At 48.8% G+C, this 24946-nt stretch overlaps 1 protein-coding gene across 2 annotated transcripts in view; it reads left to right on the forward strand.

Moving 5' to 3' along the window:
- Positions 1 to 19401, forward strand: part of Adamts2 (ADAM metallopeptidase with thrombospondin type 1 motif 2) — a 209083-nt gene extending 189682 nt beyond the window's left edge. Inside the window, exons 13-22 of one of the 2 annotated variants that reach the window (XM_036198014.1) lie at positions 873 to 1006; positions 1741 to 1864; positions 2786 to 2866; positions 3398 to 3564; positions 4815 to 4974; positions 7217 to 7349; positions 8200 to 8407; positions 10807 to 10936; positions 11873 to 11962; positions 17120 to 19401. In XM_036198014.1, the coding sequence (XP_036053907.1) occupies positions 873 to 1006; positions 1741 to 1864; positions 2786 to 2866; positions 3398 to 3564; positions 4815 to 4974; positions 7217 to 7349; positions 8200 to 8407; positions 10807 to 10936; positions 11873 to 11962; positions 17120 to 17580 (1688 nt within the window). In that variant the 3' untranslated portion in view covers positions 17581 to 19401. Of the gene's footprint in view, positions 1 to 872; positions 1007 to 1740; positions 1865 to 2785; positions 2867 to 3397; positions 3565 to 4814; positions 4975 to 7202; positions 7350 to 8199; positions 8408 to 10806; positions 10937 to 11872; positions 11963 to 17119 lie in introns of those variants that run through there. The other variant, XM_036198015.1, reaches the window with a different exon arrangement.
- The last annotated feature ends 5545 nt before the right edge of the window (positions 19402 to 24946 follow it).

Here is a 24946-nt window from a genome sequence, read left to right on the forward strand (position 1 = left end):
CACTAAACAAAATAATAGGCTTCACCGTGACACTTTAATACATGTCTGTCACATTTTGATCATGTTGCTCCTCTACTATCTTCTCCCCACACTAAGAATATACACATGGAGGGGAGAGAATCTGCATATGAGAGAAAATGTGATACTTGTTTTTCTGGGGCAGGCTTAATTTGTTTAATATGATAAATCCCAAGTTACACCCATCTTCCTGAAAACAATGTAATTATCTTCTTCTCCATGTCTGAATAAAACTCCATGTGTGTGTGTATCACATTTTCTTTATCCATTCTTCTCATGGTAGATTCCTAAGCTGATTCCATACCTTGGCTCTTGTGAACAGTTTAGATGTGCAGGCATCTCTAACGCTGTGCTGATTTAGACTCCTTTGGATGTATTCCCAGGAGTGGTGCAGCACAGCACATGGGAATCATAGGTTTAGTTTTCTGAGGAACGTCCACACTGATTTCCATAGTGGCTGCACTCCTTTACACTCCCACCCACAGTGAGGGAGGGTTCTGAAGAAGGCTCCATAGATGGAGACTGGGCAAAGAGCCCTTTGCCTCTGCAGAGTCAAGGCTCTCCATCATTCAGGGCTGTGAGGATGGAAGATGTGGGCCATATACACATCCTGGCTGGATCAGTCAGGAAATCTCTCCCTAAGGCTTGATAGCACCAGGGTCAAAGTCTCAGAAGCCAGAGAGGTAGAAAGGAGGTTTCCATCACCTGTCCCTCTCCCTCTGTCATCCCAGAGCATAGATTTCAGGGACTGGAGGTAGAGCAGATCAGTTCTAAGAACATCGGAAAGTTTTTTCTCTGGTGTGGTGGCTCTTTCAAGAAGACTCTAGCCTAATGCCTTGACACTTCCCTTCCAGCCAAGGAGAGATGCCACCTCTACTGCGAGTCCAAGGAGACAGGGGAGGTGGTGTCCATGAAGCGCATGGTGCATGATGGGACACGCTGCTCCTACAAGGACGCCTTCAGCCTCTGTGTGCGTGGGGACTGCAGGGTGAGTGCCATGAGATAGTGCGGGCCGAAGTTCAGGGTCACCTCCTCCTAGAATCCTCTCCTGTTCTGTTCAGGATCCACTGCCTAGGGAATGGTGCTGCCCGTAGTGGGCTGGGCTTTCCTACATCAATTTACAACCAAGACAGTCCTCCATGACAGACATTCTGGTTCTGGTGCAGAGACACATGGGGGACGAGTCCAATGGAATGTGGGATCTGGGCTCAGACTAAGCTCTCCATGCTTACTAGGCAAGCCTCGGCATCTCCGGATTGTTGCGGGGAGTGCACAGGATGTAAAAACAATGTCAAGAACATCCTTCACTAAGCTTTGACTCTTAAGGATTCCACCACTTCATTGTTGTTCCATGGAACAAAGCAGCCCAAGCTTTGAGTGAAGTCCCTCGGGGCTGCCTTGGGGGTGTGCTAGGTGGATGCTCTTGGAGAAGGGCAGCGTGGAGGGTCGGAGGGCAGAGTGGAGGGTCGGAGGGCAGAATGCTGTAATAGGCTAGGCCCCGTGCTCTGCATGAATGGAGGCAGGGAGAGGGCACATGGCTCAGTGTGGCCACGTGGGGTCTGCCTCTCCCCAAAGCCCATCTCCTCCTTGTCATGGTGACTAAGAAGGGATATACAGATCCCGGCTGTGGGAGGGATCCCGTACTGTGGGTGTTGGGGGACTCGGGAACAAGAAAGGACAAGTTCTCAAAGGATCCCTCTCCTGCCCTCTCTTGCCCGGCAGAAAGTGGGCTGTGATGGGGTGATCGGTTCCCGCAAGCAGGAGGACAAGTGTGGGGTGTGTGGAGGCGACAACACCCACTGTAAAGTGGTGAAGGGCACGTTCACGAGGTCACCCAGGAAGCAAGGTGAGAAGCCCATCTTCTGCCCTGGGGTGGAATGTCAACAGCACCTTGTGGGCTAGGGCCCAAATGCCCTCACTCCCGGGAAGGACTCTCTATAGGCCCTTGACTGGGGCTTGGCGCTGTGAGGGTCGGGGAAAAGGGAACCTGATTGGGGATCTTGAGTCTAAGCCACAATGGGTGTGGAGGATGGAGAACAGGGCCTAGGTTACAGATGGACCTTAGAAGCCTGGGATCAGGGCCCGCGCACAAAAATCAGTCCCCTCAGCCCTCCAGGAGGCCCAGCTGCATGTTATTTGCTCTCTCCCTCTCTCCTGCCCACAGATGGCTACCATCAGGACTTTCCTGAATCTAGTCCATGTGGGACACCCACAAGCCTCATCCCAAAACACAGCAGCCTGGTACTGATGCTGTGCTTCCATATGACCCAGCACCCTATGGGTTGGCCCACAGCAGCCGACCACATCTCTGTCTCTGACATGGAGACACACCTCTTTGGTTTTCTTGTGAAAGGCCACAGAGCAAGCATGTAGGCCCTGGTGAGGAGTTGTGAGCCAGCAATGTCCTTGTGGGCCAGGTGCTCAGCACTGGCCCCGCCACTCCTGCACATGGGGTTCTAACATGGTTTGCAAATGGAGGGACTGAGGTACAGATAGGCCATGTGGCTTGCCTGGGGCCTCCCTCCCTTCCAGCATGGCTGGGGACCGGATTCCCACCTAGATGTTCAGTGGAGGAGGCAGCATTGAGACACATGGGATTTTGAAGATGAGAAATACAGGGTAGGGCATATCAGGGCTTTCCATTCAGTCCCTCTTCTACCAAGTACAGTTAGGAGTGCCAATGATGGAGCTGCCTTGGAGGGCAGGCCTCTCCTGGAGAATGCACATTGGAATGGTTTCTCATCTGACTTCCTTTCTACCTTCAAAGAGTACATCAAGATGTTTGAGATCCCTGCTGGAGCCAGACACCTGCTCATCCAGGAGGCCGACACCACCAGCCACCATCTGTGTGAGTCAGAGCCAACTGTCTCGATATCTGTGAGACCCGGTTCTTCTGGGAAGGGCAGAGTACCAAAGGTCAGAGCAGAGTACCGAAGTTCAAAAGCTTGGGTCGTGTGGCCAAGTCCTGAGGTCAACAGCCCTGATGACAGATGTGCTTCGGCTCTAGTCCACCTGTCCCAGTCCACTTCCTGGGCTTTCATACATGCATCTTCTGGGGGAGGTCAGAGCTTGAGATCAGAGGGCTCCTCTGGCAGCATCTGCAGCCCTATGTCCCAGACAGGCCATGTTCCTCCAGTTTGCAAAAGAGTGGATGACCACCCTGTCCAAAGGGCTCTGGGATAGGCAGTAGGTCCCATGCAGAGGTTAGCCTGATCTCTGTAGAGCAACCAAGAGCAGGGTGTGACTCCCAAAGCAAGTTGGGCTACTATTAGCAAAGACAGACCCCCAGTGGCAGCTGGGGGGGGCAGCTGGAAACCCCTCTCCTACCCACTAGTAGCAGCATGCTGGAGTAACTATGTGCTTCCTTTACCATTCTCAGCCGTCAAGAACCTGGAGACAGGCAAGTTCATCTTAAATGAGGAGAACCACCTGGACCCCAATTCTCGATCCTTCATTGCCATGGGTGTGGAGTGGGAATACAGGAATGAGGATGAGAGGGAGACGCTGCAGACCATGGGCCCACTCCATGGAAGCATCACTGTACTGGTGAGTGCTGTGCCAGACCATGGGTGCACACGGCCCCAGGGAAAGATGGGAGGTCCTGGGACACCCAAGCTCCCTCTGCACTCTTCAGCCTTTGCTCTAAGCAGCCTCTTTCTCTGCCATGGTCTCCACCTCCAAGTCAGCCATGAGTGGGCATGGGCCCATACACCAGGGCTCTGCTTCCTGCACCAGCTCTCACTGATGGTGGACAGTCTCCTCTCTAGAGGTTTCCATGTTTTTCTATTTGAATGACAGTCACAGTTTATACCATCAGATCCACTAACCTCTGCCATTGCACTGAAATTCTCATACCTGAGAGATTAGAAACCAGTCACACTGGACTTTGGGTCTAAGAAGTGCTGGCTTCCCTGGGTGTAGGTCCCCTGGGTGTAGGATCACAAGACTGCTCCTGGTTATGGAGGATCCTGAGGGGGCTGGATTTTCAAGTCACTTTAAAATTTTTAGTTTTAATGAATTGCTTGAGTGATATAGTTTATTTACCAAAAACCAACAAACACACTGAACCAGGCATGGAGTCAGGCACCTGCAATCCCAGCTCAGGAGGCACAGCCAGAAGATTAAAGCAAGTTTACATAGCAGATTTCATAGACGATTTAAGGTCTACATAGCAAGTTCCAGCCAACTGGCCAACTTAACAAGTCCTTGTCTCAAAAATGAGGGTGAGCTGGAAAGAGAGGGAAGGCTGGAGATATGACTCAGAAGGTAAGAGTACTCACTGCCCTACCAGAAGACTAGAACTTGTGCCCCAGCACCCACAGCAGGCAGCTCACACATGCCTATAACTCTGGCTCCTAGGGACTCGATACCTGCTTCAGGCCTCTATGGCCTGAATGAGTGCATGCATGAAAAATAAATCAATAAAATGTAATTTAAAAAATTGTTTCAATGTTGTAGCCTGTGAGATCCTAACTCTATATAGATTCTCCTTAGTGGTTTAATCTTCATAAACATGTCATACAAAACTTTATTGGCTGCATAAACCACAACCAGTATTCACTACCGCCGTCAGCATCACAAGAAGCTTGCACCACATCCCACCAGCCAGGGAAAAGGTCTAAATTTCAAACTCTTAAGTGTTGTTGTGAGTTGAAAAGCCACTAAAGATGACCATCATAAGTTAGGGACTGTCTATCTCCCCTGGTTGTCAGTCTACCCGATGCCTCTAAGTTGGCTATAGAGGGGGGATGAAAAGCTGGCCAGACATTCTCATAACCATGTTGGGGTGGGCCCAGGTTATCCCCGAAGGAGACACTCGGATCTCACTGACATACAAATACATGATCCACGAGGACTCGCTCAATGTCGATGACAACAATGTCCTGGAAGACGACTCTGTGCGCCATGAGTGGGCCCTGAAAAAGTGGTCTCCCTGCTCCAAGCCCTGCGGTGGAGGTGAGGGGGGTTCTCACTGCTGGGGCTTGATTGGAGGTGGGATACCCCTGGGCTGAGACTCAGTGTGAGCCTAGAGGAGGTTGGGGCTGGTTGAATGGGCTTCCCAGTGAAGTTTCCTGGGCCAACAGTGCCTCCTGACTGCAACTCTGAGGCCAGTGAGTTTGTCCTGTGACAGATATGAGAAGTGCCTGGGGGAACAGCACAGCAGGGGCCTCCATTGGAGTGATCAAAGGCTTAACCTAGGCTGGGAAAAGTCCATGAGTTGGGAAGGGCAGGTGCTTGAGACAGCAGACAAAATGTAGCCAGAACGGCCTGTCGGGTTTGGGTCACACCAGCGTGGAATGCATTAGTATGTGGATAGTGAGGCGGTCTGGTGGGAGGCTGACCCTTGAGTGGGGCAGGCAGCAGTACTAGCAAGACCCCAGAAGCCCTGGGGACACTTCTGGGGAGCTCATTTCCCTAAGAAAAACCCCACAAACCTGATCAATCCAGAGTTGGGGGCTGGGAGAGATAGAGGAAAAGTAGACTCCACTGACCTCAAAGAATTCGACTTTTAAAAGAATGAATCAGGGCTGGAGAGACAGATCAGTGGTTAATGTGCTTGCCTTGAGGGCATGGGCACCAGAGTTCAGATCCCCAGAACCTATGCAGAAGTGGGACCGGCATGGGGGATCTCCTATAATTCCAGCCTTGGAAAGCAAGAGAGTAGGGGATTCCCCAGAGCAAGCTGCTCATCAATACTAACCACATTGGCAAGCTCTAGATTTGATTGTGAGGCCCTGTGTCAATAAATAAAATGGAAGAGGAATCAAGGATGATTGTTGACATGAACCTCCGGCCTCCACAGATTGCACACATGCACACACATACAAACGGAAAACTAAAATAAAGGTGTGAACCTTCCCTGTCCTGTGTTGTAACACCTCCAGTAGCTCCCTCCTTTTGTGAGACAAAAGCTAAAATTCTCCCTGTGGCCTCTGAGGCCCAGGCCAGCAGCCCCTGGGCACACTGATGTTCCATGCCTTACCTCCCTGCCTTGGCCATACCAGCCTTGGGGTAGTGTTTGTTTTCTGTCATCGTAATGAACCCTTGAGATAATCAGCTTATAAAAAAGAAAACTGTATTTCCACTCACAATTTTGGAGGCTTCTTCCCATGGCTAGTAGCTCCCATTGCTTTGGGGCTGTGTTGAGGTAGCTGATCATGGCAGGAACAGATATACATCAAAGAAGCTGCTCACCTGTCTTACCTGCCTAGCCTAGCAGGTGTCTGGGAAGCAAAGAGAGGGAGGGGAGGGCTGGATTCCCAGTCTCCCCTTTGAAGAGCACACCCCCCAGTGACCTCTTACAGGCCCTACCCCCTCCAGATAGTACTGCAGGATGGAGACCAGGCCTTTCACATCCTTGGCTAATCCCCAGCAAGTGCTTTTCCTGAACACAGTGCTTCCCAGGGGAAATCTGCACAATCTCACTGCTCCCTGCCCCCACTTTCATGGGTCAGTGGCACTTAATCCTTTGCTTCCCAAGATGCTTTTGGATGCCCGGGACTAGAGCAGGCTGCCTGGCTGGGCTTAGATTCTCTTGAATACTCGCTAGGTGCTATGGAAATTCAGGTTCCATTATTCTCTGTCCTGGGTGGGGTGTCTTGCATTGTAGGAGGTTGAGCAGTACCCCCAGCCTCTGTGCACTAGATACCCTAGATATTTCCCACTCTTCTTGGGGAAGAACAGCACTGCACTGAGAAAGACTGCAGGAGCCGGTGATAATAAGGTGCCACGCAGACCAGGTGCCCTGTGTTGATCAAATCCTGCTTTGTCTCAGACCCTAAGGTAGAGCAAATGGCCAAGTGATGGGAGGGAACAGGGTCATCCCTGTGACCCCAGAAGCCATCAAGAGAGCCTACATTCTTGCCCTTCCTCTGACGGGGTGAAGGGTGAGTTCCTTGCTCGATATCTCCAAGGCTCCCTCCTCACCCTCCATGTCATTTTAAGAGCAAGGAGAAATAGAGCATGGTGGCACAAGCCTATAGTCTTAGCCCTTGGAGGGCAGCAGCAGCAGGATTCCAGGTGTGCGGGCATACTGGGACAAAGAATGAGTTCAAAGCCAATGTGACTGTATAGGAAGAAAAAAAGCAGAGAGGAGAGAGGGGAACGGGGCTAATACTGCTGGTGGGGGCCCCACCTCTCCAAGCCCCCTTGAGGATCCCACTGCCCCATTGAGCCCCTTCAAGCTCTCTGTCTTCAGGGTCCCAGTTCACTAAGTATGGCTGCCGCCGGAGGCTGGACAGCAAGATGGTACACCGAGCCTTCTGCAGCGCCCTCGCCAAGCCCAAAGCCATCCGCCGAGCTTGCAACCCTCAAGAATGCTCCCAGCCTGTGTGAGTGCTGGGAGGGGGCACAGCCCAGGGCACACCATGGAGGGAGGAATGAAGCCAGGCCCCCCCCAGAAACCCTGGGCCTGGCATCTCATGGGGTGTTAGGCTCTTCAGCCACCATACCATAGGTTAAAGGTGCAGGCCCACTTCTGACCCACTGACTGGAAGCTCCATAAGCATCTCATAAAAGACAGAAAATGAGCTGGGCGGTGTGGTGGCGCACGCCTGTAATCCCAGCACTCGGGAGGCAGAGGCAGGCAGCAGGCAGATCTCTGTGAGTTTGAGGCCAGCCTGAGGCGCAAAGCTACACAGAGAAACACTGTCTCAAAAAAACCGAGAGAAAGAGAGAGAGAGAGAGAGAGAGAGAGAGAGAGAGAGAGAGAGAGAGAATGTTAACACTTAGGTGGGGAAACTGAGGCACGGAGGGCCTGGGCTGTATTAGATGTTTCTAAGCAACAGTGCTGATTCTCAGACCTTCAGACCCTGGCAGGATGCATTTCTGGGCCCAGGTCAGGGAAGGTGGCTAGGTAGAGGGACTCCACAGTGCTACTGAGCTTTGCTGGGGAGGGTTCATGACACCATCAGAAGATGAAACTGTAGTCAGAATAAGGACCCTGAGGGAATAGATGGGTGGCAAAACGCTTGAGGCCACTAGGCCCAACAGAGCCTGTCAGACTCACCTGAGCCTCGGTTTCCTCTCCCTGCAAGCCTGCCCACATGGCGGGTGCTTTTGTGAAAACGAGAAAGTGCTTCAGTGGCAGTGGAGTTGAACAAGCTGCCATCTCTGTTCTCATTGCCCACCTGGGCCACAGCCAGACTGGTTCCCTGACCACCTGCCACTCTGCCCTGGCAGGTGGGTCACCGGTGAATGGGAGCCTTGTAGTCAGAGCTGTGGGCGAACCGGCATGCAAGTGCGCTCCGTACGCTGTATTCAACCCCTGCACAACAACACCACCCGCTCCGTGCACACCAAACACTGCAATGACCACCGTCCTGAGAGCCGCAGGGCCTGCAACCGTGAGCTCTGCCCTGGGCGGTGGCGGGCCGGGTCCTGGTCCCAGGTAAGCCGTTTTCTTGGCTCCGTGCCCGTGACCCCAAACTGAGCTTGGATGAGTCCAGTTGTGATAGAACTCCGGTCCCCTCAGGCCACAGCTCAGGTTTCAGGGCATCATGGGAACCACAGCCTGGAAGTCCAGGGTTTCCATCAGGGAACCAGCTACATGGTGATGGACCTCAGATCCCAGAAGGATAGAAAGCAGTTATTTACCATACATAAATTGCATTGCTGGTGTAAGCTGCCTAGCAAAGCTGGCACGGCCTGCCCCAAGGCCTCAAGCATGCAGGAGCTTTTTTTTTAATCACTCAGAACCTTCCAGGAGTTAGGTCCCCAGGAATTGCACAAGAGCCAGTCCTTAAAACAAGCTGTTGCTTAGGAATGTGAAGAGTTTGAGAATCCCAAGTTGGCTGAGTTGACTCTCCCCCACATTCACGGTAAGGATGCAGGACTAGGCTGAGTGAGCACATCGCCAGGAGCCAGGGTATGAATGCACTCTGGTTCCTCCCCAGGGTCATGAAGTGTGGGGTGTGGGGCTAGAGGGTACTGGAGCCTTGTGTTTGGAGAGAAAGTTAGAGGAGGGACCACCAAAGATTCTGGGACCGGATCAGAGATGCTGCAGGGGTCCCAGTCTACTTCAGGTTTTCCTGGGCATCCTCCAACTAGAGAAGTGTGTTAAACCATTTTCCGTTACCATAGTGAGGTGCTTGAGCACCTTTTGTGGGGAAGGCTGTGGCAGATCTGCTTTATGTTCTCTCTGTAGAGTGGCATTGCTTTCCTCCATTGTCCAAATTAGCCTCGCTCTACTTTGAAGTTGACACACAAAGTCAAGGGTTTCTTTATGGCATCCTCACACACGTGTTCTAATTCATTTCCCTTTTCCATTGCCCTCCCCCTTCCTTTTTCCTCTTCCCAAATAGCGCCCCTCAAGAGTGTCATGACCTTCACACACACGCACACGCACACGTACACACAGCTCCACATATGGGGAGAAACAGAATTATGGCTGAATAAAATTGCACTGTGTAGGAACTAGGAAGACAGCTCTGGTGGTTAAGGCACTTGCTGTGCAAGCAGGAAGACTGGAGTTTGGATTCCCCAGCACCCATGTAAATGCCTTCTAGGCATAGCAGCCTGCCTATAGATAGTTTTAGAGCTCAGAGTCAGGGGTGGAATCCCAGGTACAAGCTCACTAACCAGATTAGCTAGCTGTGTTAGCCAACTCAGAGTTCCAGTGAGAAACCCTGACTCGATGAATGAGGTGGAGGCTGGTCAAGAAGATTCTGGTCGGCCTCAGACCTCCGCATGCACGTGTGTACCCATGCATGTGCACCTACACATCATATAAGTCCCCCCACCCCCCGACAAACATGCACATGTGGACCACTTTTTTTCTCTGCGTGCACCTGTTGATGGACAGGTAGGCTGGATCTGCTTCCTGGCTAGTGCAGATATAAACACAGATGTGTAGGTACCTCTGTGGAATGTTGACTTAGAGTCCTTTGGTTATAAACCTAGGAGCGATGGGTCATATAGTAATTCTGGTTTTACTTTCCTGGGGACTCCCCATAGGGATTTATGGCAGTGTAGAGGGTTTCTGTATAAAGAGGCTTCTTGAGTTCATGGTTTTGAAGGTTTAAGGTCATGGTGCTGGCATCATCAACTTTACCCTTATGAGGGAGAATCTTGCGACATATGGCACCATGATGGCATACATGGGAAAGGGATGCCATGGAGAAGCAGGCAGCTGAGGACCAAACAGGTCCGGAGAAGCCTCCCACTAGGTTTTGCTCCCCTCCCCATTACCACCACAATGAGGGCAAAGCTTCCAACACACAAGTCTGGAATGACATGCTCAAATCATAACCACACCATGGGAGGAATTCTGTGGATATCGCTCTGTATAAATAAAATGCTGTTTGGCCAGTGGCCAGGCAGGAAGTATAGGCGGGACAAGAGAGAAGAGAATTCTGGGAGGTGGAAGGCTGGGGGAGAGAGAGACATCATGAGCCACCACCATGACAAGAGAGATGTAAGGTACAGGTAAGCCACAAGCCACGTGGCAAGTTATAGATGAATAGAAATGGGTTAATTTAAGATAAAAGAAGTAGATAACAAGAAGCCTGCCATGGCCATACAATTTATAAGTAATATAAGTGTCTGAGTGATTATTTTATACGTGGGTTGTGGGACCGCGGGGGCTTGGTAGCACCTGGAGAGATCTCCAACTACAGAGGAAGGGAGGACCCAGAGGTATTGGTGTTGCAGTAGCCCTGAGAAATGAGCATGCACATTCTAGGACAGCCCCTATGGGACAAGACCCACCTTCTGCCCCACACCATCTCCCACGGGGAGAATGAGGCTCAGTATGGGAGGTGACCTTGATTAATGGTTCTGTACCTACAGTGTTCGGTAACCTGTGGCAATGGCACCCAGGAACGGCCAGTACTCTGCCGCACCGCCGATGATAATTTTGGTGTCTGCCAGGAGGAGCGACCTGAGACAGCAAGGATCTGCAGGCTGGCGCCCTGTCCCCGTAAGCCCTGTGCCACCCCTGACCCCAGCATGCAACAGCCTAGGAGAGGGGAGGTGGGGGCCTGGTGCAATCAAATTCTGCTCTTCTTCCAAAATGACTGGGCTTGCCATGAGTGAACTTGAACTTGAGCACTCCCAGCCAGGGCTGAGACTTTTCCTAGAAAGAAATAGGATGGGGGCATGGGGAGGGGCGTGACACATGGGTGTCCTTGGACAAGTCCTGGTGTGCATAGAGGAGGAGTCTCAGCCCATCCCTGCGTTCATGGCATGATATTACAGCCCTAAACTCCAATGACCCACAGTGAACCACAGCGCAGCAGGACTGCCAGCAGGCATGCGTAGCCTATGCAACAGAGATGCCAGTGTAGGAAGGGGATGCCCATGTGGGTAGAGGGTGCCCTGTGTTCTTTGAGAACAACAGCCAAGAACACTGTGCAGATGCCTGGTCCAGTATCACATGCGTTTCAACATCTTGGTCCACACAACAACTCAGGGCTAGACTCTGTCCCCACTATTCTCTTCTACAGAGGACAGAGTACAAGATGTCAGATGACAGTCCTGGTAGGGGTGGCAGGATTGGGCATCCTCACCAGGTTTCTCCAGTACAGAGCTTGAGTGCCAGGGAACCCGGGAAGTAAGGTAGGGTAAAAAGAGTGAAGGAACAGGACATGGATTAATAGGTGGACGGGCCTGAGATGGGCAATTGGAGAGACATTGCTGGGTCTGGAGATGCAGACAGGCAAGAGACTAGACCAGTTCATCCAGGAAGAGGAACCATGCCTTTGTATTGTGTGTGTGTGTGGGGGGGGGGGGGGGGGGGGGCAGGATGCCTGGAGGCGAGCTGCTTTGCTCTGGATGTGGTGGTTATGATTGTGGTGGTGGTGGTGGTGGTCTTTAGTGATACCCTGGCAGCTGCAGCCTCCACTTTTCCTTCCAGGAAACATCTCGGATCCCTCCAAGAAGAGTTACGTGGTTCAGTGGCTGTCCCGGCCTGACCCTGACTCACCCATCCAGAAGATCTCGTCAAGTAACCGACCTGTTTATAACTCTGCCTCTGCCCTCCAGTGCATGCCCTGCGCCTTGTGGAGCTTGCCTTGGGCTCCCCTCCTCTCTCTCTATGGAAAGCTTCCCTGACTCCTGCTGAGCGCTCTCTGGGTGAATCTATTTTCTCTGGGCCTGTGTGCCTGGCTGCTCCTCCAGAGCTTGTTGTACCACTTGGTGGCGGCGAGCGAGGGCCAGCCTCAAGGAGGTCTGGCCTGGGGACACTGGCCTCTTGTCAAGGGGCCAGGACCTGGTTTTGTGATGGCTTGTAAAGGGGCAAAGATCTGTTGTGGTGCCGGAGGGGCCTGAGGCCACTGTGCGAGCGTGACCACCTCGCCATGGCGACTGCCTCATTGGGCCACATCCCTCCAGGCTGAAGCTGCGGGTCAACTCCAAGGGGAAGCCAGCCCCATCCCCTTTCAGACGCCACCACCATTGAGGTGAGGCCACAGGGGTCTCTACGGTGTGCGTTTTTTGCATCTCCTGTGCCGGGGTGACAGACCCCAAGTTTCCTGCGGTGTCAGGGGCTTCCCGGCTGCTGCTGCTGTCACTGCTGCTGTTGTCCTTTGCTGAGTGTGTCCTTTCTGACTTGTGAAACTATGGCCTGCTTCCGTCCGGCCTTTGCACCCAACCTACATGGCCCTTGGCCCCCACCCCTTGTCCTCTCATATGGAGGAGGAGGCGGGGAGACACGTCCCTGCAATGGGACATCATGGACACACCACTTCCATTCTCTGTCCATTTGCTCCAATGGCCTTTTTCTTGTCGTGTGCATATGACCTGTTCAGAGGATTGAAAGTGAGATTGATTGATTGACTGACTGACAGATATGGATGTGCCTCACCTACCAGTGTGAACAACTACAGAATACCTCAATTTTTATTGCTTTTTTTTTTTTTTTTTGCTTAGAAACACTATGTAGAAGATGCCTTAAAGTTGAAAGCTAACAGAATTGGCTGCTAACTCCAGCCTCAAATGGGGGATGTGATCCGGGTAGGAGGCAGGCACTGAAGATCTAGGGGGACCCCACCCATTTTTGCCCACCTTTTGCCAAGGGTAAGGTTTCTAAATCCAGATGGCCTTGCTCTCTCTCTGAACCATCTGTATGTGAAGGAACTTAGCAGGCGCTCCATCTATCTCTGACAAAAGGGGTCCTCCTCTGATGCCCACCTGGCCAGTTGGCGCTGACTGTTTTGCGGAGACTCCCACAAGGAGCTCCCACAGCGCGGCCTTACACCCAGAGGGTGACCTTACACCTGGGTCCTTAGCCGTGACCAATGTAGCACTCCCAACTGACAGTCCCAGCAACGCCCCCTGGCCTCAGCCACCTTCATCTGTTAATAACTCTAATTCCTGCTGGACCACGCAGCCAAGCCTCCTCCTCCTCCCCTTGGCACTAATTACTGTTATGTAAATAATTGGTGTGTAACTGCAAATTAATCTTCTCACGACTGTTAACTTCCAACTTTGACGAGGCAGTGTGAGAGACCTGTGTGGTTGCAGATGGTGCAACACGGTCCTGAGCATTTGCCTCCTGTCTGTACGCACTTTGGTTTATCAGGGATATTTTATTAGTATTTTGTATGTACTTAATGACGTATTACATAGGTTTCATTGTTACCATTGCTTTTCTGTTCTTTCCTTCTTTCTTTCTCTCTCTCCATGAGACATTAGTGTGTGCCAAAGTGACTGTGAAAATGACCTTTTATTCTTACTAATGATGGAAAGACCTCTTGTCATGCGTCCCACAAATAAACTCAATAAAAGTTCAGTTCAACTGGGAGCTTGGGTTTGGTCAGCTGGCAGCTTGTTCTCGTCACCTTCCTGGCAGGCCACACTGAGGTGTCATGTGGCACCATCCAGTAGCATCCATCACCTGGTTTCTGGTTCCAGTGACTTCGTTGCCCCCCACCCCCCCCCCCCCCCTGCCCAGCTTAGTTGTTTAGGGTCCATCTTTCACTAACACACATACCAAAGAATTTTTCAAAGTAGGGTTGTTGCACTCCACCTTGAGTGTGGAGCTGCCAGTGCTAAGTGAGGACCTTGCAGAGATGTCTAGGTTTTCTGCTCCTAGGTGCTGCCTGGGTTGGCTTCTTCTTTTCTTGGGATCAGAGCAGAAATGTGGGGTACAGGTATGTCTCCTGAGGCACTGTCAGGTCATTGTCCTGCCTTGATGCCTGTTCATAAAGAGTAGGTTCCTATCAAGATGGGGGATATGTGTGGTCTTGGGAAAGCAGGGCAATGGTCGTGTGTGTGTGTGTGTGTGTGTGTGTGTGTGTGTGTGTGTGTGTGTACAGCCCTGCCTGACTGTACCTCCTAAGTTCTGATCTCAATAGCCACAGGGCCTGTGTCCTTTCACCTACCAACAATGACCAGGCAGTGGGTCAGGGTTCATCAAGGACTTCCTCACCTCCTGTGGGTGGGACTCCTGCCCCATGTTTATCAGTGCTAGGGAGCAGTGAGAAAGGTCAGGAGGCACTGAGAAAGAACAATAGGAGATGGCCCAGAGTCTAAGAAATGGGATTGGCAGGCCAGGCCGAGGCCCTGGACTCCAGAGATGTCACAGGAGCTGTGGTTGGGTCTACTGCCCACAGCTCTGCTTGTTAATCAAAGGAATCATCGCTGAAGAGAAACGGGAGTCATGAGGGTACCTGTGTCCACAACCCTGCATCCCTCAGTCCATCTCTCCAGAGATGAGTCCAGATTAGCTGCCCTCTAAGGGAACCATGTATTAGTTCTCCTGATGGCCCAGGATGCCACCTGCACAGGGCACATCTGAGGCCCATGATGGAAAGAAAGGTACTACTCACTTTATGAATGAGTTTCATGTGCTTTTGAATGATGGAATGGGGTCCATGAACCCACCACTTATGTGCCATGATGTGTTTGCTCCCACCAAGCGATCCCTCCTGCTTCTCTTTACCCTTTATGACATCAGGGAGAAATTCTTGCTTTGTCCCTTTCCTAACATCTGTTACACGTTACTTTCTCTCTAACTCAGAGTTCTGTGCAGGACTATCCCCCTAGAGATTGGTGAACTGAAACTTGATTTTAAAGTTGACTTTGCTTTTTCTCTGCATTCATTTCTGCGGTTACCTAGGATACTTGTAATCCATGAATAGCACTATATCAATTTTCTCCTAAAATAAATGATGAGTTTTAAAGGCATTCAGGAAAACTACTACCAGGAAGCAATGGATGATCCAGATGGAATTCGTATATCACCAAGACTTGGGGAGGGCACACCGGTGACAATGCCTCCCATCAAGTGCTAACCAGGACTGGCCATGCTTAGCTTCTAAGGTTACTTTATGAACAACATGTACATTCCTAATGGTTTATCATCATTCCTAGGAAGCCAATAGTTTTGGGCTACCCATGGTGGTGCATACTTTTAATCCCAGCACTTTGGAGGCAGAGGAAGGCAGATCTCTGTGAGTTCAAGGCCAGCCTGGTCTACATAGTAAACTCCTATCTTAAAAAAATCCAAGAGTTCTTGCTATTTAGTTGCCACTGGAATGGAATGGAAGATCAAATATCATAAAAATCAAAATTATCTTGGCCACCTTTTACCAGCCAGAGCCTCAGGACACATAGTTCAGCCTGCTGTAAATGTAATTGACAGCTCCTTTATCTAGGAGAACTGTCTGGTCAGCAGTATTGTTTAAAAAGACAAAAACCACTGGTGTATTTTCAATAAGGATTGGAACCATCCCTTGATCTTGCAGACAGCTACATGCTGAAATAAAATGGTCTAGAATTTGCATATAATATGTGCAGCATCCTCCCAAACACTTTGCATCACCCCCAGGTTCCATATAATTCACAGTACAATGTAAACATTTTATAGATAGTTGTTTTACTGTGTTGTTTTTTGGAATAATGACTACAAAGGAATCTGGTTCATATAGTATTCTTCCCAAGTCCTGTCCATGGTTAACTGGATCCAAGGATGTAGAGCCTGTAGGCACAGAGGGCTGACTGACATGTTTTTCTTGGTTGATATTGGCACACCAAGCTCTTAAGATGTGGCTTTTTTTTTAATTCACTCATTGGCTTGTTTTAATTTTTCAAAACTAAAGTTGTGTAGTTAAGTTAGAGGAAGTCAGACAGCGAAATCTACCTGGTAAGCCAAGTGGAAGGGGGGCCTCCTGAGAAGGGCATCCAAACTCTTAGGGCTGTCTCCATCCACTGAACACTGTCTTTGGCCAACCACTAATCAAGAGCTACCCTTGACCCAGAGTCAAGCAACATTTTCTGCAAAGAGCCAGACAACAAATACTTTAGGCATTGGAGCCCATCCAGTCTCTGTCTCAGCTACGCCACTGTTGTTACAGTGGGAAAGTGGCCAATGAATGTGCTGTGTCTCAATAAAACTTTATAAAACCAGGTAAAAGGATAGATCTGGCCCATGGCCCTGTATAGCTTTCTGACTTCTACAGATAATCCTTGAATTGACCTGGCTATTGAGTTAGTCAGTTTCTAGCACTGTGATAAGATACCTGATGCATCAGAAATGTTTAGTGCAGTGGGGCCGTGGCTGGATGGAGCAGTGGCCAGACAGGATATGTCAGATAAGTCTGGGTAAGTGTCCAAAGACCTGCACAAGTCTGCGTCTTTAGTCTCTGACAGAAACCCCTTGGGAAGTCAGCTCAGGACAGTGGCACACAGTGAGGCTCTAGCTGAGGGGGAGCTGAGCTTTAGGGGCTGAATTGTGTTATAGTTACTACTTGTACATTACTACAGAGTCAAATCCTGCCACCAAATGACATTGAGGTTCCACTGAGATACCGAGCATGAAGACCTGGTTAAGTCCCGCCCCTTAAGGTTGAACTTGGAGTCTCTCTTAAGAACAGAAAGTCTCATCATTTCTGTCTCAACCTTAGAGAAACACTGAAAAAGCAGGTTCTGCTAGGGATTGCTTGCAGGAGGGGAGCACTCCAGGTGTGTGTGGGGGGTCTGTGGATGCCACCCTGCTCAGAGTCTTGGACCCTGCAATTACACTGACTCTCCACACAAGCTCACTGCCTCTGCGCTGCCTCTGGACTCTGTCACACGCCTCCTCCAGCAATCTGCACTCGGCGGTGGGTACATGTCCCCCTCACCTTGTCCTTTGGTTATTTATTCCGCTCTTCTCTTTCAGAGGGCCAGTGCCAAGGCGACAAGTCAATGTTCTGTAGGATGGAAGTCTTGTCTCGTTATTGCTCCATCCCCAGCTACAACAAGCTCTGCTGCAAGTCCTGCAACCCACCCCACAACCTCAGCAGCGCGGAGGACACAGGTGTGCAACCTCCACCCGGGAAGCACAACGACATCGAGGTGTTCATGCCCACACTCCCGGGACCCACTGTCGCTACACAGGTGCAGCCTTCGCCAGGGCCTCCCTTGGAGGTCCCCCTTAATGCCTCCAGCATCAGTGCCACTGAGGACCACCCAGAAACCAATGCTGTGGATGTCCCTTACAAGATCCATGGTGTGGATGAAGAGGTCCAGTCTCCCAACCTGATCCCTCGACGACCGAGCCCATATGTAAAGACGAGGAACCAAAGGATCCAGGAGCTCATTAATGCAGTGCAGAAAAAAGAGAAGGCCGGAAAGTTCTAATAAAATGGAAAGATTCGCATCAACAGCTTTTTCCCCTTGCTTATAGATATATTCCATGGGATGGCAAATCCTATGTTGTGGGAGACAAAGCCAAAATTCCTGCTTCCATAAAGGTTTGGAAAATAGTACAAAAGAATATATATTGGGGGGGGGGGGGTTGTGACAATCAGCCTAACATGTATTTTCCAGGCTAGGAATGACCTAAATCTTGTGGTGGTCTTAAGTCTAGAGTGGAAACGTTCCCCAGTTTCTGTCAATGCTAGGATGTCAAGAGGGATGACTCCCAGAGAGAAAAACTTACTAAGCAGTGGTTGAGAACCTCCATTTCCTTGGTGATGAGCAGTCCTCAGACCAAGGCATGAGACCACTGGGGACTTTTAAGTGACATGATGTTTTATTTAAGAGATTGATTGTCAGGTTGAGTACACGGAAGTGAAGGTCATGAGTCAAAATGACCTCAAAGGCCAGGCAGATGATTGGATAAGTGTGCTAGCTAGTAGAGAGAGGACTTAACCAACTAGAGAGCAGCACCCATCTAGGGCTGTTGGTAGCTCCAGCTATAGCTGCCGGTGGGACATGTGTTCCTTCCCTACGAGCCTGGCCTTGTCATCTGTTGCATAGACAGACATCTGGGTTTCCTGTACTCAAAATATTTGAAGTTGTAGGGTGGAAGAAGGAGATGACCTGGGAGTTTTAGGTCGAGATCCCCCAGGCTGTAACCTCTGGCCTCTGTTTTAATTATTAACTAGTTGTCTAGTGCAGTTTCAACATCTGGTGCTCATGGTGTGCAGTGTTTTGATCTCCGCTGAACATGGGTTGTATACCCATGTCGTTCTTTCCAGAAAAGTGATGAGGCTCCTATAATGGGGGATATGAGTTCCAAATAGGAGCCATTGGGTCAAAGGCAGCAAGGACTTATCTCTCTCCTTTCCACTCACCTTGGCCTGGCTTGCTGCCTCCCATGTTCTGCTGGAAGAGCCCTAGTATTCTTCTCTGGCCAGCCTGGGCCAAGGCCCCAGAGAAGAAGGATGTACTCTGCATGCACTCTCCTGGAATGACCCAGCATGTGGCACAAGACCCAGGATTCTCCCTTTCCTGGGATCCCAGTATTGCCATCTGGGTGGTCAGGTGCCAGGCTCTGGGGCCTCAGGTTCAGAGGATGGGTTTTGCCTATAGTCTTGCCGTTGCCCTTGCCCATTTCCAACCTTTGGAAGGACTAGAACCTGACAACATGGCCTGTAATAGGAAGTATCAGGTGGGGGTAGAAGCCCCACTTTATCTTTTTTCTTTAGAAGCTTAGATAGCTTTTGTTTGTGGTAGAATGATGTTTGGTGAACCGGATGTGAATGGGGGAAAATAAAAGGGAGGAGGTAGATGATAGGAGGGTGGTGAACTTTGGCTCTTATTCACTGGCATTTTGCGAGCATGCCACTCCAATATCCCATCTGGCAAGAGCCATGGGTACATTAGCTCCCTAGCTGGGCCTAGCCTAACCATAATTCTGAGACTTCTCGTGTGCAGAAAAGTTCTCGAAGCTCTGTGTTCTCGCCAGCTGTAGATCTTAGATTATTCTTTCTTGTTGATATCCCCCCCCAGCCCTGCCAATCAGAGTTAAGAATACTGAGACTTGAATCAATGCCATTGTGGCTAACCCTCCATTGAGTTTCGAGGTGCTCAGTATGCTTGTGTAAGTGTCGGGGTGGGCGGGGGAGTTGTCTATGTGGATGGTCTGGGAAAGAAGTCAGAGCATAGAGGCCAGCTGGACTAATGTTTAAGATAGTGCTTAACTTTCCTCCCAGAAGTGGTCAGAACCCCCCGCTACACACACACACACACACACACACACACACACACACACACACACACACACCTTGCCCCCACATCCCACACATATTCCTACACTGCCCCAGCTCCCAAAGAACCAAATTGGAAAAAAGTCCTTTGACTATCTCCCCTAGTATGTGGTCGAGAACAGCTTTGCCTCCCTGCCTCCTTGTAATCAGGGAATGAACGCCATGGCTGGCCCTCATTTATTGAATCCAGGTCAGCTGGGTTTACTCACAGGCTGAAGAACTGAGTATTTCCTGTCTTTGGTAGAATGAGAAGGAACATTCTAGACTAATAGTAGCCAGGATATGACTGAGTTACCCATTCTAATGGTTGTGATACAATGACACTCCATTGTCTGATTCATAGAAGCCCCATGTGGGACAGCCCCAGCAAGACAGATGTCCTGAGGGAGATGAGGTCCCACATGACATCCTTGGTGTCTTGGGCCATGGGCCTCCAGGCCTCTCTGGAGCTAGTGGTGCTCATACACCTCTGCCCAAGGAACAAACCATGTCCACTGGGCTCAGAGAAGCTGCGAGTTCCTGAGCATGGGACTATCTGGAGAATGGACTTAGAAACCACCCTGAGTTTTCAAAGCAGCTCTTACTTCTGAGGCATTCTTGTAATCCCAGAGGCAGATTAGGTGTCCTCCAGAAGTTTCCAGCACCATGTTGTCACCCAGACTGTCCTACATCACTCAGAAAAAAACTTCTGAGGCACCTGGGAGTCATTTTTCATTCTTAGGAAGAATCAGGCCACATGTGAAGAAAGCCCTTAGACAACCCCATGGAATCCCGTATAAGCCTCACATTTGTATTTTAAGACTTGTCTTTTTGGGTGTGTTTTAAGTATATAAATGGTGCTCAATAGCAATGTCTTTGTCCGAGGTAACATTCTGACTCTACTCCTGTGTGACAGGCGGCCGCTGAATGGAGCCAAACACGGTGCTCAACTTAAATCACAAAATTTTATCTGACAACAGCCATTGATGCGTCTTTGTTCTGTATAGTAAAACTTGACTCCTTGCTTTCATAACTTATTAAAGCGTCTGTGGTTTTGCATATCATGACCGTGTTGGTTCGTTACCTTGACTACACTCCTCTCCAGCCTAACCTTGGGCAGGAGAGATGTGTCACATCGGCAAGCCCGTCTTGGCGATGAGCCCCCAGGCTCCTGGGGCAGGGGGCCTTCTAAGAGCACTGGCTGTGGCTGCTTAAGTCAGCACCCATGGGGAAGAAGGGGCATCCTCTTCCAACTTACCTTGGGATATGACTTAGCCAAGAGCCCCACCCACCTACCCAATCATCGTGACCCTTTCTCCTATGATTATGGTTTCCAGAAGAAATTACTAGCCATTGAGCTAAATTTGAAATCCAGAGAAACAGGAACATTTTGTAGTATAAAGCAAGAGACACACCAAAGAAATATGGAAATTTTTCTGGAATTCAAATTTAACTGAAAGTCTTGCATGTGTGTTTTCTAAATTTAGACAGCCAACCTGTAAGCAGCATTACACTTAGAAAACATTTGCCCTCATCCACTTGTGTGCTAGCCAGTACTGGGGAGTGGGGTAGGGAATTGAAGGGCAGACTCCTGTATCTATTTGTGTAAAGACTTTGGGGGTGTGTGAAAAGAATATGTAGCTGTCAGCTCTTGGGTGCCACATACTAGGAATGCCCCCCCCCATTTCAAAAGCCTTGATTTGTTATTCTAATAATTTCTAGCTTCCTAGCATCTCCTTGTATTAATTTGATAACTCCCAATAACTCCTGACTGTAGATTTCAGTTTGTATTTCTGCCAGTTTTGCCAGTTTCTACCTCTTCTATACAATCACAGGCCATGTCACTGTTTTAAGGGTCACATTGGGACACATGCAAATGTCTAGTTGATATTGTCTTCTTGGTGACATCATCCAACGATGAGGTGACCAATTTTGCTTCTGGAAATGATTTGAGATTTTCCCTGGAAGTTGGGGGCTTTGTGACTTTTCTCTGATAGGAGGTTACATAATGACACATATTCTTTTGCTTTTAGATTTTCCACATCTAGGCATTTGTGTGAGCTGTGTAAACAGTTTTTAACTCTAGCTTTTTGTTTTAAAAAGATTTAGTTTTATTTATGTGTGTGAATGCCACACATGTGAGGCTTCTCACAAATGTCCGAAGAGAGCGTCAGACTCCCTGGACTGAGGTACAGGTGGTTGTGAGCCCCCTGGCATGGGTGCTGGGAACCAAACTCTGGTCCTCTGGAAGGGCACAAAGCACTCTTCTTACCCACTGAGCCATCTCTCCAGCCCTTGTTTTGAGACTATTCCAGAGCGCATCATATAGAACAGGCTGGTCTGAAACTTAATAGAAATCCACCTGCCTCTAGTTCTCAAGTGCTGGGATTATAGGAGTGTGCTCCCACACCCAGATCAGTCTAACATTTTCCAATCAAAATCCTTATTGACACCAAGGTCCTTTCTTCCTTCTTGTGTGCTCTTTGTCTTGACTTCTCCATTCTTTCTCCTCTTTCTTACCTTCTTTTTGGCCATGTGCTGCTCCTACCCCTAATGCCCATTTCTCCAGACACACCTGTGAGATTATTTAGCCTCTAACCATGCCTTTGAGGGATTATGTTGACTGTTTTGAGGTTGGAAGACCATCCTAACAGTAGCAGCACCATTACCTGTGCTGGGATCCTGGACTGTATGAAAGGGAGGATGAGCAGAGCGTTGGCATCCTTTGCTGTCTGCTTCCAGGATGTGGATGTCACATGACCAGCTGCTTCTAGCCCCTGCTACCCTGACTTTCCTGCTGCGATGGACAGTAAACTGTGAGCCAAAGTAAACTCTTTCTCCACTAAGTTGTTACAGGAAGAGAAAATAAGACAAAGGAGAAAAAAAATCTCCTTATGCTATTGGCAGAGAAGAGAAAGGTTAGCACTTTGAAATATGCCTCAGCTTGGTCTCTGAAGCAAAAGCTTGCCTCCAAGAGCAAGGTGTTACTGGAAACATTTGAATCAGAATATGATCATTAGACAGTTCCAGCCTTTTCCAGTCTCCTCTCTATAGTAAGAAGAAGAGGACAGTATACAGCCATGCTATCCAATCTCATCTAATCTTGGAAGACAAGTAGAGTCAGGCCTGCTTAGAGCTTGGATGGGAGAGGAGGGAAAGGGATGCCCACGCCAGAGCCCAGGCCTTAGCAACTACAAGTCTGAGATTCTACAGGAAGATTATTAGAGTTCAAAGATGACAGAGATGCAAAACCCAAAACAAGAGAAAGGGTGAGGAGAGGGAGAGACAGAGAGACAAAGAGAATACATGAATGTATCTTCTTAAACTGACACTGAAATACTTACCATGACAGGCCATTCTGAACCTCAAAACATAGCTCAGCAAATAACAAATAGAAATAATACAAACTCTCAAACAAAAAAAGGAACTAAATTAGAAATCAGCTCGGAATGTCTTCTGATAATCTGAAGTTGAACAATGCACTTCTAAATTATGGGCCAAAGAAGTCTCAAAAGAAATTAAGGATTTTTTTTTTTTTCTGATGGGAGATGGGTAGCATATGTGCATGTGCAGGCCACAGCCTGCATACAGAGGTCAGAGGATAACCTCAGGTGTCTGTCTCCACCTTCCATCTTGTTTGAGACATTTCATGTGATGCTACATAAGCAAGACTAGCTTAGCTAGCTAGAAAGCATCTGGGATTCCCCAATGAGGACCAGTGGCTCTCTAGGAACCCTCTAGGCCTTTGGTGCTAGACTGGGGAGGCTGAGGCACTCAGCTTCATGGACTATTGGGTTCTCAGCCTCTCTAGTGTGAGACAGCTATTGCTGAACTACTCCAATTCTATCATGTAAGCCAATCTAATGGATTCCCTTTGAATATAGACTCCATTCTGCTGGTCTGTGTCTCTGGAGAACCCTAATACAAATGGACTACATAGTTAGAGTGACACCAATCTATGCATGGATCATGGGGCCACCAAGATTTTATGGACAAATCACTTTCCTGAGCTTCCTTTTTTCTGACACACTATCCCAAGAGTGTCTGGTGCTCCCAATCTTCTGACTATAAATCCAAGGCTTTAGGGTTTTTTTCTAGGCCTCATGTCACATCCACATCCAAACACAAGTAGAAAGAAACAGTCAAAATAAAGTGACGAAGACCTTGCTGACCACTGTTGGCTCTCAGTTCCTCTGGCCAGAGTGAAGGGTGAGAGCTCAAAGATGTAGTTGGCCTGTCCAGCCACCACTGTACTCCACCGAAATGCCTAGCATGCCAGATGTTTTGTTTCATGTGTGTTTCCTTCATTAATCTGCTTGCCATTATTTTTCAGGGGATCTGAACAGCTGGCCTGGGTATTAGCTGCATTCAGTAGGAGAGACGGCAGAGTGTGCTTACTCCATTTAAAGGGGAGCCAAATCCACCATTTCCACTGATTACAAACATTCTCTGAGGATAAGAAAGGAGGATTCTGAACAAAAACCTCACATTCATCACTTTATACAATCATTTTTTGCCTCACTTTTTATTAAATTTAAACATACATACAGACAAGCTTAAAGGGTGACCAATGAGAAATTCTATAAACACCATGAGGATTCAACAATCACTGATCAATTCTACAGTTTCAATTTAAAATATCCTGCAGACATTATGACTTGTCAACTTAAATCTTTTGCATGCATAGGATAGGGAAATATAAATTCAACATCTTACCTATTCTAAGAAAAATAAGCATACCACATTATCTAATACCTATTCTCATCTTGTATTTCCCTGAATATTCCCCAAATGTCTTTTACAGTTTTTTTTTTTCCCTATTTCTCTCAATAAAGGATCACACTTTGCATGTGGCTGTCTCAGGTGTCTTGAAAAAAAAAAAAAAAGCCCACTTTTTGTTCCAACATATTGACTATCTGAAAAGTATAGCTCGATGATCATTTTCAATGTCTCAAACTCCAGATTTGTCTAAGCCTGTATGATCTAACTTGTTATTCTCAATTCTTTGTAAACAGGAAGGTAAATTTAGATGAGAGATTTCTGTAGACTTCCACTAATTGGTTTTGGCAGTGTATCATAAATAATAAAGTGTGCATCGATGGTCTCAGCAGAAGTCACAAGGGCTGCTGCTTGCATGAAGGGGAGTCTTCCTGCCAGAGCTTAGTATGGAAGCAGGTGCTGCTTCTGCAACTCATAGCTGTGTTCTTTTGGGGTTATGCAATGTTCCTTAAATCTTTTTCATGTAGTAGGTTTTACCATCAATCAATTATTTTTGCCAGACTTAATAATGACAGTTGTTAAATGATTTTTCTAAGCTTATTGCTTTGTATATATTTAAAGATGGCTTTCTTCAAATAACTCTATAAAAAGTTTTTTTCCATAGCCTTTTGAAAATATGACATCTAATCCTGTCATGAGTATTGTTGATGTTTGGAGTATCCTAAGTTTGGCCAAAGGATGCACCTTCAAGTTAGTGCTTGTGTCCATCTATGTTATATCAATAATTCTAAAATTATTTTTTTCATAAGCATATA

Source organism: Onychomys torridus, chromosome 8, assembly GCF_903995425.1.
Source record: "Onychomys torridus chromosome 8, mOncTor1.1, whole genome shotgun sequence".
Lineage (NCBI taxonomy): Eukaryota > Metazoa > Chordata > Mammalia > Rodentia > Cricetidae > Onychomys > Onychomys torridus.